The sequence below is a fragment of the Gadus macrocephalus genome, chromosome 11, assembly GCF_031168955.1.
Source record: "Gadus macrocephalus chromosome 11, ASM3116895v1".
NCBI classification, from domain to species: Eukaryota; Metazoa; Chordata; class Actinopteri; order Gadiformes; family Gadidae; genus Gadus; species Gadus macrocephalus.
In genome coordinates, this window is record NC_082392.1 from 21,630,457 (window position 1) to 21,650,008 (window position 19,552).

The following is a 19,552-nucleotide window of genomic DNA, read 5'->3' on the forward strand; positions in this document are numbered from 1 at the left end:
CCAACCGCCTCTTTTGTCCCTCCTACGGCTCTGCCAGCAGCCTCGCTAAGTGATAGCGACAGTTCAAAGTATGCCGTCTGTCGTGGATGACTGGTCTGAACTTTGGCCTTAAGCTTTGACCAACATTTTGTAATTATTGGAAATGATTTGGCCGAAAGAATGATTACAAACTAGCCGACAACCCCAATTAGCCGAGACGTGTGTGACGGCACAACCAATTACAACCAATGAGCTATAAAGGCTTCTGTTACAGCCACTGATCGGATGTAAAGGCATCCACTGCCAGGAACAACTGTTTAGGTATGTAGCCTTTAACTGCTAGTTACAAACTTTCAAATATAAAGTCTTCAACTACAAGTAACAACTGATCAAAAATAGAGGCTTCAGAGTTTGTCCCACAATCAAATTCATATATTAGTTTCTGCGTCGGTGCTTGAATGTGGCTGAAAGGTAAGTCAACTAATGGTGTTTACATTGAATCCGGAAGATCAGAGCTGAACGCTTTCCAATACTGGTGAGGGTTAAGGTCCAGGAGCCTATGATGTCTCATGACGCCTTTATTCACACCACTAGTTTACAGCTTTCCGGACTGAAGGAAGAATCTCTTTGAAGTCATGTTATTATCAATAAATGCACGTGTTTAATACCATGTGTGGTAGGTAATGAATAGTGTATAATATCAGAAGTGTGGATGGAGTAGTTCAAAATATTGTCTGTATTAATATTATACTGTTGTTGTGTGTTGGGTGTTGATATTATATAGTTTATATTTTGGTTGGATACTTTCAAAATCTAGTTTACTCTGGCTGGTCTCTTCAACGTGCCTACCCTAGCTTTAATGTATGAATACAAGAACAGATGATGCACTAGTTAACAATAATTGTATGACCAAAAATATAATGTTTCATATATACATTCATACATTAATATTCACACCAGAAAAGGGTTAGACCCAGGTCTGAGCCGTTGCCCCAGAGTTCATGACCTGACTTCCTGTTCCTACCGCCAGGCTCTGTTATGACAGGGGCAGGCCTCAGGGGTCATGGCCAAGGGTCATGACCCCAGCCCAAAGCAGAGAAGCCCTGCTCTCAGCCAATAGGAGAGGACTCTGTTCCCAATTAAGAGGATAGGGCTCTGGTCCCGGCCAATAGCAGCGGTTGCTGCTCACAGCCCAAAGCATCGGGGGCTAGTGTGTCTGGTTCGTATTAAACGTGGGATGCGTTTGAGACTTGAGGCTAAGACGTATGACACATGAACTCTTCATGATTTGTTGGAAGCCATTACGAACACGTTAAATACAATATATAGAAACAGGGGTTTTATATTGTTATAACCATATTAAACACAAACAGCTCTCCCATCTGACCTGGTCTTGTACGGTTCTCGTAGTTTAGGGTCTAGCCGGTCGTAGTCTAGTAGGGTCCTGGTCTAGTAGGGTCCTGGTCTAGTATGGTCCTGGTCTAGTAGGGTCCTGGTCTAGTAGGGTCCTAGTCTAGTAGGGTCCTGGTCTAGTAGGGTCCTGGTCTAGTAGGGTCCTGGTCTAGTAGGGTCTAGTAGGGTCCTGGTCTAGTAGGGTCCTGTTCTAGTAGGATCCTGGTCTAGTAGGGTCCTGGTCTAGTAGGGTCCTGGTCTAGTAGGGTCCTGGTCTAGTAGGGTCTAGTAGGGTCCTGGTCTAGTAGGGTCTAGCAGGATCTAGAATGGTCCAGTTCTAGTAAGGACTAATTGTGAATTTATCTAGTTGGGTCCTGGCCTACAAATTCATTTGTAATTAATCACATAGATATTACCGATTTTTGCAAGGCCCACAGAGTACTTACATTGGGAGTTTGTCTTGGTGGAATATGACACCACATAGATCTACAGACCTGCTACCCGTTGGTAGCACCCACCTGGGTGACATCACCCACCTGGTTGCCATCACCTGACTGGGTGACGCACAGCAGCCAGTGGGCACCAGAATGCTGCTGACACACATCACAGTGCAGAGGAATGATGCCGTCTAATTAGTGACCAGAGGAATATGGGTTGGCCATGATGGGACAAGAGCCAGGGTGGGGATTTGGCAAGGACTCCAGGCGGGTTGGTCCCCACTACTGCTGTGATGAGTGGGATCTGTAGTGACCACAGAGAGACCTTGGTTTATCCTCTCATCCAAAAGAAGGTGCCCTACGTCCCGGATATTTTGTGGCAGTATGTAGAGGGATGAGCACTCCCTTCTGGCCCTCCAAAACCTCTACCAGTAGCAGCTGCTCTCAGAGGACTCACCAGACCTGCTGAGCTTCCAGAGGAACCAGCAGTGCAAGGCAGGTAGACCTGGTACATTGCGACCTGCTTTCAGAAGTTTACTGGTCTAGTTGGGTCTAGGGTCCCGGTCCAGTAAGGTCCTGGTCTGGTAGAGTCCTGGTCCAGTAGGGTCCTGGTCCAGTAGGGTCCTGGTCCAGTAGGGTCCTTGTCTAGTAGAGTCCTGGTCCAGTAGGGTCCTGGTCTAGTAGGGTCCTGGTCTAGTAGGGTCCTGGTCTAGCAGGGTCCTGGTCTAGTAGAGTCTAGTAGGGTCCTGGTCTAGTAGAGTCTAGTAGGGTCCTGGTCTAGCAGGGTCCTGGTCTAGTAGGGTCTAGTAGGGTCCTGGTCTAGTAGGGTCCTGGTCTAGTAGGGTCCTGGTCTAGCAGGGTCCTGGTCTAGTAGGGTCCTGGTCTAGCAGGGTCCTGGTCTAGTAGAGTCTAGCAGGGTCCTGGTCTAGACGGGTCCTGAGAGGAGAGTTATCGCCATAGTCCATCACCTCAGGCACTTTTAACATAGTGCTTTTTATTTAGTGTCTGGAAGTGTTTTACCTCCAGACAGTATTTGGGATGCGAGTGCAGGATGTGGTCAAAACCCATCGATTACTCAAAATGCATAATGAAAAACACACACATACGCACGCACACACACACACACACACACACACACACACACACACACACACACACACACACACACAAACACACAAACACACACACACACACACACACACACACACACACACATACACAAACATACACACACACACAAACACACGTTTAACGCCACCTTCTGTCACTGTTTGTAAGAGTCATTCGGTGTGGTCTAAACTCTAAAGTGTTGGTCTCTTGGGGGCTGATCAGGTCTGGTATGGTCTTTAGTTATGAGTAATTAGTAAGGAGATTTAAACACACTCCAATGTTATAGAAATTATTGTGTTTTGACGAGAGCTCTAAAGTGACACATGATTTATAATAAATGTGGTGGTAAATGGTCCTGGTCTAGTAGGGGCCTGACTCCTGATCTATAGCTCTGTAGTGACATATGATAATAAATGTCAACAGCTCTACCATTGTCAATAACCCATTCGTTACTGTGTGACTTTTCCGTATTAGATTCCTTTCAAAAACCCTCTGCCTTTTGACTCTCCTCCATCCTTGCCTTGAAACTGATGGCCAGGATTCACATTCAAACTAAACTTCTGTTTCAAACCATGAAGGCATAGCATTGCTGTTGTTTGGCCCTTTATTTTTTCTTAATTGTTTCTTAATTGTTTCTTGCATTGTTCTTAATTATTGCAGTCAATAATAAACAAGGGAAACATTGGGTCTTCAAGTTTACCCACAGGTGGTTCTCACCTCATCTGCTTTGAATCCACCGCCTGAGTAGGGTTGGAAGGGGTTAAGAGTCACGTGGCTAAGCGAGTGGCGTTATAAAAAGTGTATGTGCAGAAAAAGAGAACAAAGAAATCACAATCTATTTACCAGGAGGGAGACTGAGTCACCCAGCGCCAGGCTCGCAGGAGAAGGTTGCAGGGTCCGGGTCCCCGGTTCTCCCGGTTCTCCCGGTTCCGGCTGCTGCTTCTGAGGATGAGGATGATGATGATGATGATGAGGACGGGTCCAGTGTTCTGGTGCTTCTTCACGCTGCTCTGCCTCCGAGGCATGCTGCATTGTTCTCCGGTTCTCCGCGGTGGGGCCAGCGAGCAGAGCGCTGCTACACCGGTGAGTGAAACACTTTTCACTACAACTTAATTTGTCCCGTCAACCCAAACCCTCTCCATGGATGAAGGAAATTCACCTTTACACAGTAAACAGATTACCTACTGCAGTGGGAAATTCTGCCTTAACACCTCCAGTAAACCCATTACAGATAAACAACTTCTTCCTTATCAATATCTACAAGGATGAAATGTGTTGGGACTTGGGACAGGCATGTCACGTGTTCGCCGCTTTAATGAATAACAAATAAATGTGAGTTAAAGCACACACACGCACGCAAGTAAAAAAAAACACGCCCGCAAGTTAAAACACACACACGCACACGAGTTAAAACACACACACGCACGCGAGTTAAAACACGATCCCGCGCTTTAACTCCCGTGCGTGTGTGTGTTTTAACGCACATTTCATTATAAAGCAAAAATCGCCAAGCTCGGTCCTGTCCGCTCAGCAGAACCCCTCCCCCCGCCTCATGCTTGGGTCAATGATACAATGAATATGAGTCACTTGTGTAATGATTAAAAATATATATATTTTGAAGCGTTGAAAACAGCCTGCACTCACAGTAATTACATGAGTAACAGCCTAGTACCACCAGCATAAGCAGTAAGGCTGCTTTGACTTGCAATAGATTACTGTTATCTGGTTCTGTTTGCTCTGCAGTCTGCAGCCAGCGCTCTGGAGATGTGTTGACACCCGAGAGAAAATATGTTTTTGACAAGGGGATTGGGTTCCCGTGTCTGCAGGGCAGGAAGCGTTAATAACAGTTGTTCAACAACAACACCATAAAGAAAGAGAGGGGAGCTAACTTTGTGACGGTGGAATCTGGCGAGGCAAGGGCTCAGGCATAGCAGACCAGAAGTGAAATGGTTTGATAGCAGTGTGACCACTTCTTGAAGAAATATAGGTACATGAAACATCAAATGTGTAGCAGACATACTACAGTCACAGACTGCTGCGTGAACATTGACAAACAAAGACAGAAAAGTTTCTACACAGTAAACTATCGATAAACAATCTATTTACTGACAAAGATTGTAATCAAACTGCAACACTTCATAGAAAGTTACAATCCATGGGACCAACTTGCGCTGAGCCCAACGTAGAGATGAATACAACCACATGTTGGGAGTCTGTGAGGGAACATTATTTATCAGTGGGTTGCACCTGCAATGTCTGCGTGTTATTTTGTCTGCTGTTTTTAACCTGGAAAGTCTAATCTGTAGTTTGGTCAATTTGTTTGCCATTGTTGACAAGGGAGAGGAGAGAGATTAGACACGCCTGGACAGGCCTGTGGGCTCCCGGGAGAAAAAGCCTGGTGGATAATTCTCTTGTAAATAAACGCAGGGCCAGGGCCTCTTGCCTCCTGCCTCATCCTGTCTGCTGCAGACCCCAGCCTCAGAACACAGCAGCAGACTGGCCCCCGGAGCAGACCCAGATCTGGGTCAGACCGGCCCTGGCACCCCGCCCAGCCTCCCAACCACCACACACCTTTAGCTGCTATTCACATACTTAGCTCGTTAGGAGGGCGCAACTCATTAGTAGTAGAACGGGTGCGGCTCTTTAGTATTAGAGACTCAACTCTGCATTAGTTGAGATTCAACTTGTTAGCATAAGGGGTTAAACTCCTTAGTATTAGAGGCTCAACTCTGCATTAGTTGAAACTCAACCTGTTAGTAGAAGGGGTTCAACTCTTTAGTATTAGAAGCTCAACTCGGCATTAGTTGAGACTCAACTCGCTAGGAGAAGGGTCAAATAGTTAGCCAAAGGGGTTCAACCCATTAGGAGAAAATGTTCAACTTGTTAGTAAAGGAAGAAGCTAAACTCATTAGTAGCAGAGGCCCAACTTGTTCGCAGAAGAGGATTAACTCATAAAGAGAAAATGCTCAACTTGTGGGGAGAAGAGGCTCAACTCATTAGGAGAAGAGACTCAACACATTAGGACCAGAGGCTCAACTCGTTAGAAGAATCTCAACTTATTAGAAAAAGAGGCTCAACTTGCGGGGTAAAGAGGCTCAACCTCGTTAGAAGAAGCTCCACTCGTTAGGTAAAGCTCAACTAATCAGGAGAAGAGTTCTACTCATTAGAAGAAGAATTCTACTTGTTAGGTGAAGAGGCTCAACTCGTTTGAAGGAGAGGCTTAACTCATTAGGAGAAGAGGCTCTACTCGTTAGGAGAAGAGACGCAAACTCGTTAGAAGGGGTTCAATCATAAACAAAAATATGGACAAGCATCTGTCAGCCATCGGAGCGTTGTCACAATGTTGAAACTTTAGCAACCGAGCAACAATCCATATCTGGTCCCATTCATAAGAGGGCGGGGGTTGAATGAGTGCATCTTACCAGTCTATGCATGAAAGAATTACAACCATATGGTGATCGTTCCTGCTAGGGTTCGACTCGTTTGTAGGATAGGCTACTAACAAGTAGCCTCTCCTACTAACAGGAGAGGCAGTAGGAGAGGTTCAACTCGTTAGTAGGAGAGACTCAACTCTTTAGTGAGAGAGGCTAAACTCGTTAGTAGGAGAGGCTCAACTCGTTAGTAGGTTGCAGGGTTTAGGCCTGGCCTCCATCCCGCTATTAATTATAACATTAATAATAACTTTTATTCATATATCGAGGACTCAAAATATATTAAAGTGTCAGGACCTGTGAGTACATGATGTGATTATGCTGATTGTATGCTGATTTATAGTGCAGCAGCTTCCAACACACTAGCATCTTGCTCACAGGCGTCTGTGTCGGTTTGGCTTGCTGATTGTGCTGTAGTTAAAGGAACAATATGTAGCAGAGCGTATAATATGTTAATGCCTCTCCAGACTAGAACTCACGTGAGTTGCAAAGTTGAGGACAGGGAAAAAGCACGAGCGCAAGACGAGACAAGCACAACATTATACATCTTAGACTAGTGCAATAACTCTATATTGACAATGACAATTGTAATTTATTCATTGTTTGCAAATTATAAACCAGCTCATGTGGCATCTCGAAATCCTTCTGGGTTCCAACCTTTTTCCCAACCTAGCTTTTTCCAAAGCTAGGACAAGGCTTTTTAAGGGGAGTAGAATGTAGGCAATCTCCGCGGCTGCAGCACTCTGTCTTTGTGGGCCAATTTGTTTCTCATCTGGCAACCCGGGGTCCCGGGTACACACAGGCCAAAGCAATAAACAAACGCTCAGAATTTCAAAGGAGAACAGAGTTTTCTTAAACTCCAATAAAATATCATGGTCATTTTCTGATATGGGTTAGGTACAGTACATGTTTTACATATATCTCCTTTAAAGTTGTACATAGGTATGTCATTTTTTCTATACGTCCTCTGAGCTCCATAATGTATTAACGTGGGAATATAATCATGTATAAAAAGAGAAGTTTATTCTATAATATATTTTACAGAAATGTTGTAGAACAAGCTGTCGTATGTTAGGAGCGTGTTAAAACACGCTGGATTTGCTCCTCAAATACCAGAAGGACACACACACACACACACACCCATATGCACACCCCCATGTGTTGGCGTGGCGATGAGACACGTTGTGGTCGTGATGTTTCCTGACGAGTCAGCAGCCCCCCCCCCCCCATCTCGGGAGATTCTCACAAATTATACCACAACAGCAGGAGATAGAGAGACACTTGCTGACACAATGTCTCTCTCTCTCTCTCTCTCTCCCTCCCCCTCTCTCTACCGCTCTGCCTCTTTGTATGTTTCTCTCTCCCTCTCTTTGTATCCCTCCCTCTCTCTACCTCTCTTTGAAAAGCGTTGACACTACACTACAATATTGTAGTGTAGTAATGTCACAGTGGAAGCAGCGGTGGTTGATACTGATATCTGACATTATATCGAATCTAATCTGAATCTGACCCAATCAATAATCAATTGTATTTTCATATTAAATTTAATGTAATCTGATCTAAGAGAAATCAAATTTTATATTATCTTTATTTTTTCTGAGAGACGGTGTCAGAGGTGGGGCGGGGTAGGCTATGGGTGTTGCCATACAATAGCAGAGGGGGTGGAGGAGTGAGAGATGGTGTAGGAGGAGAGGGATGGTGTCCTACTGTAGGAGAAGAGGGGGTGGTGTAGGAGGAGAGGGATGGTGTCCTACTGTAGGAGAAGAGGGGGTGGTGTAGGAGGAGAGGGATGGTGTCCTACTGTAGGAGAAGAGGGGGTGGTGTAGGAGGAGAGGGATGGTGCCCTACTGTAGGAGAAGAGGGGGTGGTGTAGGAGGAGAGGGATGGTGCCCTACTGTAGGAGAAGAGGGTGGCTACAAAGTTTGAAAGGGTTCCTCTCCATCCTTCCTCTCCAATGCTTCTGTTAATTAGCATTTGGTATCAACACGCTGATCCTCCTCCTGCTGTTGTCTTGTGCAGGGCTCGGACAGGTTCCCAGTCCTGAGGAAGAGAGGCAGAGAAACCCCGACGAAGGACCCGGGGCCCCAATCCAACTCCAGTCAGGCCTGGAGCCGCCCGCGCTGTGGGGTCCCGGACTTCCCCGGGCCGGTACACCTCAGCGGGCGACGGAAGCGCTTCGTTGTGTACGGAGGGCGCTGGGAGAAGACCGACCTCACCTACAAGTACTGACACCTGGGCTGCGTTGCCAATGTCTGTCTATTGAGATTCGCATTAACATCATGTCTTAGAGACACATGGCCACATATAACAAACGTGATTGGCTACAAAGTCTGAAGGTCAGCCAGTGAACATCACACTTAATGTACGTACTTATTGTATGTCGTACTTAGTTATACTACTTAGTTGTGTAGCATCTTATCCCAGCTACCTTTGTTGTATACAGGGAATGGGTTATCCTAGCGATTGTTGCTTGGCACTTGTTTCTATGAACATCCTTACTGTACTGACAGTGATATATTGTTGTTTCACCTTCTTATGACAAATATACTTATTGTAACTTGCTTTGGATAAAAGCGTCTGCTAAATGCTCTCAATGTAACATGGCCCAGCTCAGCTGTCCCAGCCGTCCCCCGTTCTACATGGCTCCTACTGGTAATGCTTCTGATGGGGCTCCAGGCTCGCGTTAACAAGCCTCATCTCCAGCATTAGGAAAACGTTTTGAACCAGACCCCTTGTTTCATCAGCCCTGCTCCAAGTTCAACATGTTTCGTTTCACACGTAATGTAATACCACTAACCTTATAATGCTGGCAAAATAATACAAGCTTCTTATAACATGTGGGGGTTTAGCTCTGTATAAAAAGGGTTAGGTCGACTGCAGGCTGTGATGTAGTTCACCTCATAAAACTCGGGAACACTTGAAGGAGCTTAACCTCAAAATGATTCCACGCAATCAAAGAGATCATAGTGGTGGTGAGGTCGTTGGTGTTTGTTTGAAGGTGTTTGAATGAAGGGGTGTGTTCTGTCTGACTGCTTCTAGCTCTCAATTCAATTATGAGTTTTCTGTTTGAGAGAGAGATAAAGAGAGAGAGAGAGAGAGAGAGAGAGAGAGAGAGAGAGAGAGAGAGAGAGAGAGAGAGAGAGAGAGAGAGAGAGAGAGAGAGAGAGAGAGAGAGAGAGAGAGAGAGAGAGAGAAAGCATATACAGTCAACATGTCTGTCGGGGTGTTAATGTTGTTCGCATTCCCAAATGTATGTTTGTGTGTAATTAAGTACCTTTGTGTGTGTGTGGCTGTGTGTGTGTGTGTGTGTTTGTGTTTGTGTGTGCAGGATTGTGCGGTTTCCATGGCAGATGGGTGAGGATAAGGTTCGTCGGGTGCTACAGGAAGCTCTGAGGGTTTGGAGCGAAGTGACGCCACTCACCTTCACTGAGCTCCGCAGCGGGAAGGCGGACATAGTCATCGACTTCACCAGGTAAAACACTCCATCTCCACCCCTTCATCACCCCCTCACCAACAATACATCACCCCCTCACCCTTTCATCATCCCTCACCAACACTACATCTCCCCCTCACAACCACCACATCACCCACTCACCACTACCATATCACCCCCTCACCACCCCTTCATCACCCCCTCACAAACTCTACATCAACCCCTCACCACCACCACCACATCTCCCCTCACCACCACCACATCTCCCCTCACCACCACCACATCACCCTTCTCACCACCTCTATATCACCTGTATATCCGACCAATATATTTATGGATATATATATATATATATATATATATATATATATATAGATAATATCATAACTACCATTTGTCTCAAGCTGTGTATATCTGTGTCTCTCTCTCGCTATCTCTCTTATCTATCAATCTATCACAACAACATACGATATGCATCACATACTCCTTCTTGATGTGTATTCTAGCACTGTAGTTTGGCAGAAGGAGATTAATTCGGAAAAACAGATTGGAATTTATATATTGCTTAAGCCCACAGGTAAATTACAACGTGCACAATAGACTAACATTTACACAAATAATCGCTGACAAACTGAGAGATTAAGAAACAAGATGAAACCTGCAAGGCCTGACCCGTCAGATGTGGTGCCAGGTCTCATGTTGCCGTACGCTCACGTGTGTGCATGTGTCTTGACGTGCATGGGTCTCAAACTGCTGACTGGTATGGTCATGGTTGTAAGCAGCAGCATAACAATCTCTATTGTCTTAAAACTGCTGTTAAACAGTTTTTAAGCCCCTTATTAGACTTTGTACTTGTGCTATTACAAAAGAGTACTTGTATTGAAGTGAATTGCGCAAACAGGTAAATGGCAAACAATAAAAACTTGATCATTGCTTAAAAGTAAAAATACCTATAATGTGTTGACAATGTTGACAGGAAGTTGCTGCTTGTTTTAGTGTTTCTGGGACGGTTGTAAAGTAAATGTCGATGTGGTCCAGGTACTGGCACGGGGACAGCCTCCCCTTCGACGGGCCGGGGGGAATCCTGGCCCATGCTTTCTTCCCCAAGACCCACCGCCAGGGAGACATCCACTTCGACTACGACGAGTCCTGGACGCTGGGCAACGACATGGGTAAGAACTGACCAGGCACACGGCTTCGGACCCCTAGAGGAATGTATTTATAATTAACCCCCCTCAATTGCTTCCAAAATAATAGTAATAATAGGCTTATTCAAATAATAAAACTAAATACAACAATGTCAAATCTTGTTTATCTTATATAACAATAAATAAATAATAAATTGGGTCCACTCACACTCACACACTATCGGCTCACTGCTCGGAGCAGTGGGGTCTGAAACAACATGTGATCAGCAACATGGCCACTTTGGTCTACTTCATTAATAAGTAGACTTTATTGAAGTAAATGCAAATACTTCAATCCTACTTACCCGATGTGCTCATACAAGTCTGACTGTCATTCCGAAAAGATAAAATATGAAGCAAGACCCTACGTCTTACCAAAGGAGGAGCCACGGTTAAGAGCTCCCTTAAACACAAACAATCAGCCCATCTGCACACAGTCACCTGGTCACCTCGCACCAATAATTAAATTAAGAATATAAGGGATTCTGTGTACAGAAACGGCTAAGAAAGATCATGCACAGTGATTAGAGGGTGATTGACACCATGTGACAATGTGGTCGGCCTAGCTCAGTAGATCGAGCGTGCTGCCTTTTAACCAGAAGGTTGCCAGATCGATCCCCGGAGTGTCGAGGTCTCCCTGAGCAAGACACTCCCTGAGCAAGACACCAAACTAGACACTGACTGATCCCGACGAGCAGTCTGACTGCTGACTGCTCCCGACGAGCAGTCAGTGCTCACCCTGCGTGGTTGACTCCGCCATCGGTGTGTTAATGTGTGCTTTGGATAAATGCCCTGAATGGAAATGTGCCCTCCAGGCACGGACCTCCTCCAGGTGGCTGCCCATGAGTTCGGCCACGTCCTGGGGCTGCAGCACTCCAGGGAGCCCGGGGCCGTCATGTCGGCCTACTACACCTTCTCCTACCCCCTGGAGCTCAGCCGGGACGACCGGCAGGGCATCCAGTACCTGTACGGCGCCCGGCCACAGGCCCCCACCTTGGCCCCGCCCCGGCCCCCTCCCCCAGTCAACCCAGAGACCAATGAGATCACTGTGAGTGACACCCTCAAGCTCAAATAGGATCACTAAAAGCATAGTTCTAAACACATAAAGCTTTCAACTCATCTCTCAGTGTTGGCGTTGCCAAAGTATTCCTCTGAGCTTGAGAGTTGAAGCCTTGCCTGGCCTTGAAGCCACACCTTGACGCTGCGCTCAAAGTTTAAATAATTTCAACTTTGACCCCAGTTGAAGTGCATCCAATCAGATTACAGCTTTGTTTGACCTTCTAATTCAACCACAACACAAAATCCAACAGTGCTCTTGATTTCCGTACCTAAACCAATTTGATGCATTCAAAGTGCTGAACTCACGTTTATCAGCTGTCTGTAGTCTGACACCCAACCTGGTGTCCAATTAGCGGGATGCTTATCATGTGTTGACCGCATCATAGTACTAGACAACCAAGGTTAGTCTGAAACAAATCATAGAGCTTAAAGATCCAGTGAACCCAACCCAGGTTTTTTTTGTCTTGAACGTGGTCATTTGTCTTATATGATCTTCAACATAGAAATCTATGCCATTTTATCACTGTACTGAAATAAGTCCCCATTTAGAGAAAAAAGGGGTAAAATCCTATGTTTTTCCCATTCTCTCCAAAACACTATGGTTTGCTCTGCCGCAAACGCAGGTGACGTTTGTTTGGTGACGTCAGACTCCCTTTTCCGAGTTAGGCCGAATCTCGATTCTTCCCCTTGCCCCTTTTGCTTTGTCTTTGTCTTTGTCTTAACCCTAGCACTTGCAAGTGTAAGGGCCAAGGGCTGAGATCTTTCCCCTATGAAATGAGACGCCACTCGGTTTCGGGTACGTCATCATTCATCGTCGCCAGCTGGCTTCCCCGTCACCAGAGCGCCGAAACGCCAATAAAAGCCAGAGAAGAAGAGCGATATATATATAGGCGATATATACGGTTCGGTTCAGATAACCGTTTTGGGCCTCGGTTTCGGATACGGTTCGGATCATGTCCGTGATAGTAAAAAGGCTGACTTTTTTTTGACGGAGGGTTTGGGGGAGAAACACAAAAATGAATGAGACCCACAGGCTATTTGCAATGTGTTAATTGACTGCAATCAGACAACTTGCAAGGCTTTTTTGTGCAATAAATGTTCCCCTAAATGCATTTGAAAACATGGTGCACTGAGTGTAACATGTAAGGGATAACGGCCGACGAGGCTTAGAACTCTGGCGACGAGCGCAACGAAGTTTAAAGCCCAGTTTGTTTTGAACGCTGACAGGCTCAAGGGAGGCGCGGGAAACGTCTCATTGGCTCGGGCAGCACTGGAGAGAATGCATTCTGCTGGGTCCTAAACACCCTTTTGTATCGGACGTAGGCTACGGTAGGCAAAGTACGCTACATAAGGCAATGCCTTCATGAAACCGAAATCCGCGGATCTCCAGAATGCTCCGAACTGTGGTAAACGAACCGAACGGATTCGGATACAATTCGAATCAGCAGGCCTAGCATCTAGCTGGCAAGCTACCATATAAGCCAATGGAGTGGTGGTATACGCGCTAATTGTATCCTAAAACTACCGTTTGAAAGCTTCAGTTAAGACCTACAATACTATGCATCGTTCGTGTAGCACATTTCAGATCAAACCGAGTCATTATAAACATATAAAAAGTTGTGTAGATAGCTGTAAAATATTCCTCGCATCAAGCAGCCATGTTTTTTTGAAAATTCCCGGTTTCGCTATGTGCTCTGGGATAGCCCTTGGAGGAGCAAGTGAGCTCTCAAATCATCTTAAAAATAAGGGGTACATAGCACTCAATCTTATCCCTTAATCTTGATCAAATTGGGTATTGAGACACCACTAGCTCTCACATGAACGCGCAACTTCAAGGGTAAGGGGGAAGATAAGGGGTAAGGGGAAGTATTGAGATTGGGCCTTAGTCTGGCATCATGATCAAGGGGCACCTATTGCATACACCACCACGGTGTGCGTAAATGGTGAAGCTCTGCCTGAACCACTGGGTTGGCTGGTAACCTAATCTATCTATCATACATCTGGGTGGACACTCCCACCTGCGATGTCACTAAAGGGTCGATAGAGGAATGGCTTGTGATAGCTCATCAACATCACACCTGCTGTTTAAATAGGGGACCTCAACAACAAGTTAAAGTTTAGTTTTAAAAAGGTCTTTACACCAATTCCAACATGAACATTTGCTCTCTGCTGTCAAACTGATCCACGTAGTGGAGTCATTTACTGTCGTAATCAAACATTTAAAGACCTGTTGCTTAGCGACAACACACCATTGTAGCTCTGAATTACAAAGCTATGAACGATGGTTTCCTCAGCCACCCTCCCATCACATGTGTCTGTGTTCCAGCCTGACGCATGTCACACAGACTTTGACGCCGTGTCCATGATCCGTGGCGAGCTGTTCTTCTTCAAGAGCGGCTATGTGTGGCGGATCCGCGATGGCTACCTTGAGCGCGGCTACCCGGCCCTCGCCTCCCGCCACTGGAAAGGAATCCCAGACACCGTGGATGCCGCTTTCGAAGACCAGACGGGGAATATCTGGTTCTTCCAAGGTTAGGCCTCTTGCCATGTGGTTCATCACCTAGAATAGTCCGATATTTACCGAGATCACACCAGACAAACCATCTCACACTTCCACTGCAGCAGACATAAGATTACAAAGAACAATACAAGCTGAGATCGTTCAATCGTCCAATTAAAGGCTTTCTTGTAAATGTTTCCCTGAGAGATTTGGTTTAAACACGTTGGAATCCCGTACGGGTGGGGCTACAACATAACAGGAATTAACAACCACTGTAAGGTATTCCAAGTCATGCTATTATGATCAAAAACATACCAGGCACGACCAAAATTGCCCTGATAGCAGTCTGGTTTGGAGGTACAGACAAACTTTAATCAAGGAAAACGACATGTTCAGCTAAACTCCCTGTTGAGGAAAACTCCCTGTTCATTTGGTGCGTTGATTAGGAGTCAGTACAGAAGTACAGACTTTCACACATTTGAAAGCAAATATGTTTTTTTCTTCACTCTAGCTCACTCAATAATTAAGTTAGCTAGAAAGCTTACAAGTAAGATGGCTATTATGATAAAAGATAAAATGTAAAAACGTCCTCTCTAGAGCTGTTAGTCCGTTCTGGGCAACAGCATAAATATGGCGGCACAACATGGCGGCCTCCTTGAAGAGGACCCTCTGTCCCAGAGCCCGCAATGTTGCAGCGGACAAATTGCTATAGATAAGACACGTTTTTCTAAAACGCTACCACCATGCAGAACATTGAACAATCACAATTGCAATATTTATTTTAAGCTATGGCCTATAGTTTTTACAGACCAAATAACCCAAAAAAAATTATATCTGTGTCAAAGAACCGCATCACTAGAAATGTTGCTACTTGATGCCGTCTTAGACGATGACGTTATTTTGGAACAGTACAGAACACCGTAGCTTCTCCTATATAAATGTGTGTGTGTGTGCGTGTGCTTTCAAACTTTGATGATGCCGCTTGACCTCATAGGGCACACTAACAGTAATTGCCTTTGAGTAACCAGAATAATAAAAAAAACTATTGCCTATTGGTTTAAAGGGAAACTTTAACGATACAAAAGCTTTGTATCGTTAGAAACCCACTCATATTTTTGAATGGTCGTGCATCATTCCCTTATTTTCTGGAGAGACATGTCGCAATATGATGATTTTTGCGTAGAAGTAAATAGGAAGTGTAAGAGGGGAGGATTCTCGTAAGACTACAAGCACTAGTCCCACCCCTCTATAGGGGGTGGGACACACTGATGCTACAGACCTATTAGAGCAGTGCTAGTGGGTGGGACTTCACCAGCAGAAACTAACATCCACAGCGTCTGAAGCTAAGCTAACAGAGGCTGTTGATAAAACTGAAGTACAATGGCGGAAGGTACTGGATCTGACATAGAAGATGGCACCATGCAAAAGTTCACCATTTCGAAAGAAATACAAACAAGGACTAATTCACTGAGTTCACCAACTAATACTCTTCACTAGAAATGTTGTGTGAAATGATTTTCAAGCAGTCTTGCGGTATCAGCTTGGTAGATGGAACAGCGAGGTGTCCGATAGGCGGAGATCTAGATAAGCGGGAGTGGCCAGCGAAGCTGTGCATCGTGGTGCATGGTGGGAGTTGTTGTCTTCAATCCACAAGAGGCAAAAAGTCACTTTCTGCCTTTTTTCAGTCAAGACGGCACCAAATTAGAATTTTATTTTATTATTCGACTTCATATAGGACCCAATTTCAATACATATTCATGCCTCCACCAGTGAAATGCTCCTTTAAGGCAACCAAAAAAAGACAGGAAAGGGATCCATTAAGTTACTGCTTGATATGACATTTTCCTTAAAAAAATTGCCCAATTTAATGACTGATTGTCATGGTGAAAATGGTTGTCATGGTCATAGTGGTCTTCATGGTCATGATGGTCATCATGGTGATTAATGTCTCGGTGTGCAGGGAACAACTACTGGGTGTTTGACGCAGAGCGGCCAATCAGGGGGCCAGAGTCCATCCGGGGTCTGGGTCTGTCCGTGTCCCACCTCCAGGCCGCCCTCCGCTGGGGGCAGGACTCTAACTACAACACCTACCTCTTCCAGTCGGGCAGCTACTGGAAGCTCAGCCCCAGTGAGGGCCGTGTAGAGTCAGTCTACCCCCACAGCATGCAGGACTGGAGCGGAATCCCACACGACGTAGACGCAGCCTTCAAAGACATCTATGGTAACTCGACATTAAATACCCTTGAAGTACTTACTAACCCCAATCTATTACCTTAACCTTTAATTGCTAAAGTACGACCATCGCAACCCTAACCTAGTACGACCTCTAACTAACCCTGACTTTTAAGTAAATTATAAAAGCCTAACCCGTTCAATGTGCCTATATCTGTGTATAAATATATATATATATATATATATATATATATATTAGGGCTGAGCAAGTTAACACGTCAATTACACGTTAACGCAATCTTATTTGAACGCCATTAATTCAAATTGACACATTAACGCATGTTATTTTTTTTATTTTTTTATTTGATTTTGAAAGGTTTTGCCCACAGAATGTCAACATTCATATCAGAATTAATTTTTGATCTTGGTTCCACTTACTTTACATTAAATTAGACTTGCAGTAATTGACTGCCTGTTTACATTTCCCAAATCTGTGGCACTACTTATTTTAATTTAACTACAGTTGTAGCAACTGTTCACTCACAATTGTACTAATTGACTACCTGTTTACAATTCCCAAATCTGTCGTGTTCCGCAAGTTTCATATTCAACCCACACTGATTGAGTCAATAAAACTCCCTCAAGATCACTTGGTCTAGTTTTTGCTTATTAGTACATTTGGTATGAATGATAATTTGTCATTCCATTTGATAATCTCATTTAACTTCAATTGGAGTCGATTTAAAATAGAATTTTAAAATTGTGATTAATTGCGAGTTAACTCACCAATACTATGCGATTAATCGCGAATTAAACTTTTAATTGTTGCCAAGCCCATATATATATATATATATATATATATATATACACACAGTGTATTGACCCATATCCCCTTGTGTGTTTGGGTTTAGGTTATGCCCACTTCATCCGGGGAAGGCAGTATTGGAAGTTTGACCCATTGGCTAGGAACTCTCTGGAGGGTTACCCACGGTACATCGGCCAGGACTTCTTCGGCTGCAGACAGAAGAAGTGACACGGAGAGAGTGGAGGGGGCATTCTATTCGTTTGGACCAGAATAGAACCCTTCCTATTCTTCTTCTTTTATGATCACTCGGCCGTCCTCTCAGGAACACATTTCCTCAGACTCTGACCGCTGGTGTTGTTATTGTCATTATAAAAGGAATGACGATAATAATGACCATGTTTTACAGTAGACCAAGACACTTATTAACTTTAGGACAAAAAGAGGTAGATGCTGCAAGTTTTTGTGGAGAAACTGTGCCTTTATGTTATCAGGATCTTTTTTTACCACTACTGTATATAACATTTTTCTCCCTCTTCATATGACATTTTGTGTGTCAGTGGATGTTTACTAATTGTTTCCTATTTTCTCAAAAATACTCTCTGTTTTGTGAAATCACTCCCATAAGCACAACCATAAGATGTATATCCTCACCATGAGCCACATGTATCCACCCATCTGCAAACAGCTTTTGATTCTAGTGTGATCTACAGGGAAAACTAGAACTGCAAGTTCTCCAAATGTTATTCGTTTTTTTGTATTTAATGAAGTTATTAATTATAACACGGTGCTGTATTCAAGATAATCTTTTCAGGGACAGAAGACCAGAGAGTATCTGTAAGGTTCTTCACATTGAAACCCCTCACACCTTGCGGTTCTCCTCGCCTCGGCAGAACCTGGCACCCTACCCGGTACCAGCATCCTGATACCCTTCTCAAACCCTAGTTGCCTCATTTCCTTCAAAACCTAAAATTGTGTTTATATCAATTTTTTTTATAGCAATTCTAATACATATATCTTGTTTCACCTTATCAGCAAAAAAATTGGCACATACAACAATAAATACGAGTATGTCATTGGAATGTGTGTGATAATTTTGACCTTTTATCATAATAATCCCCATGTGCTGTGTGCGGATGCGCAATTGCGCATGCATGCATGCTTGTTTGTGTGAATTGCTGAGTCGTGAAACATGTAACTCTCCTGCGGTGCTCGGAGGAGACCAGCGCGGGTCGCTGGCGCTACACTGACCTCTCTGTACTAAGTGATCTTGTTGTTGTGCTTGTTGTTGTTTTGTTGTCTTCCTCTTAAGAGCTGTTGATCATGACTGGTATGATGAAAACGACAACAACGTATTTATAAGCAAACAATTGAGCACACATTTTGCTGTAGATGTATGCTTTTTTTTCCCCTTTTGTACTCACTGATATGTAAAAACATACATATATGTTGATTTCTAATAAAATACCAAACAAGAAAGTATTACTATCAGGCCCACTGTGTGTAACGTAGGTTAATACTGGTATACCGGATTATAGAAAATGTAGTCCTGTCTCTGGGTTTTGTAGGCAGGATTGGTTTTAAAAATGCACTATAATTATAATTCTATATATTATCAATATTATTACATGATTTCATTTTTTGGCTAATTCTCACAGCTGATTATTTATTTATTTTCAACACAATACAGTCATACCTGGCCAGGTGTTTTTCAATAATCAATAATGCTCTCAAACCAACAAACTACTTTTTACACACTACTACCTCTATGCATGCTCACAAACTTGGAGACTGACAGGCATGCAGCTAGAATCCTAAGCAAAGGAATTCTTTAAAATAATGGATGTCATGGTCTTGCTAACTGCCCAATTTCGGAACATACAATTAACAATTAACCTGCTTCCTGGCCAAATGGCGAAATCCTTTAAAGTGCATATGATTGGTGAAATGCATGCCCCCAAAACACCTTAGAGGGTTTGGAACCCCCCCACTATAGTTTCACAAATTAGGCCCTCCCTAGACAATGTATATATGTATATATCAGGGCTCA

General features: G+C 44.2%; 1 protein-coding gene across 2 annotated transcripts; it reads left to right on the top strand.

The window, feature by feature from the left end:
- The first annotated feature begins 158 nt into the window (after positions 1-158).
- On the top strand, positions 159-18,981 carry mmp11a (matrix metallopeptidase 11a). Of its 2 annotated transcripts, XM_060065751.1 has the most exons (9): positions 159-300; positions 3,765-4,001; positions 8,369-8,571; positions 9,678-9,821; positions 10,821-10,954; positions 11,785-12,017; positions 14,355-14,559; positions 16,489-16,749; positions 17,612-18,981. In XM_060065751.1, the coding sequence occupies exons 2-9, from the start codon at positions 3,867-3,869 to the stop codon at positions 17,731-17,733; spliced, it is 1,437 nt and encodes a 478-aa protein (XP_059921734.1). In that variant the 5' UTR covers positions 159-300; positions 3,765-3,866; the 3' UTR covers positions 17,734-18,981. The 2 variants fall into 2 exon arrangements, with proteins under 2 accessions (XP_059921734.1, XP_059921735.1); XM_060065752.1 differs by lacking the exon at positions 159-300 and having other exon boundaries at positions 3,231-4,001.
- Positions 18,982-19,552: the final 571 nt, after the last annotated feature.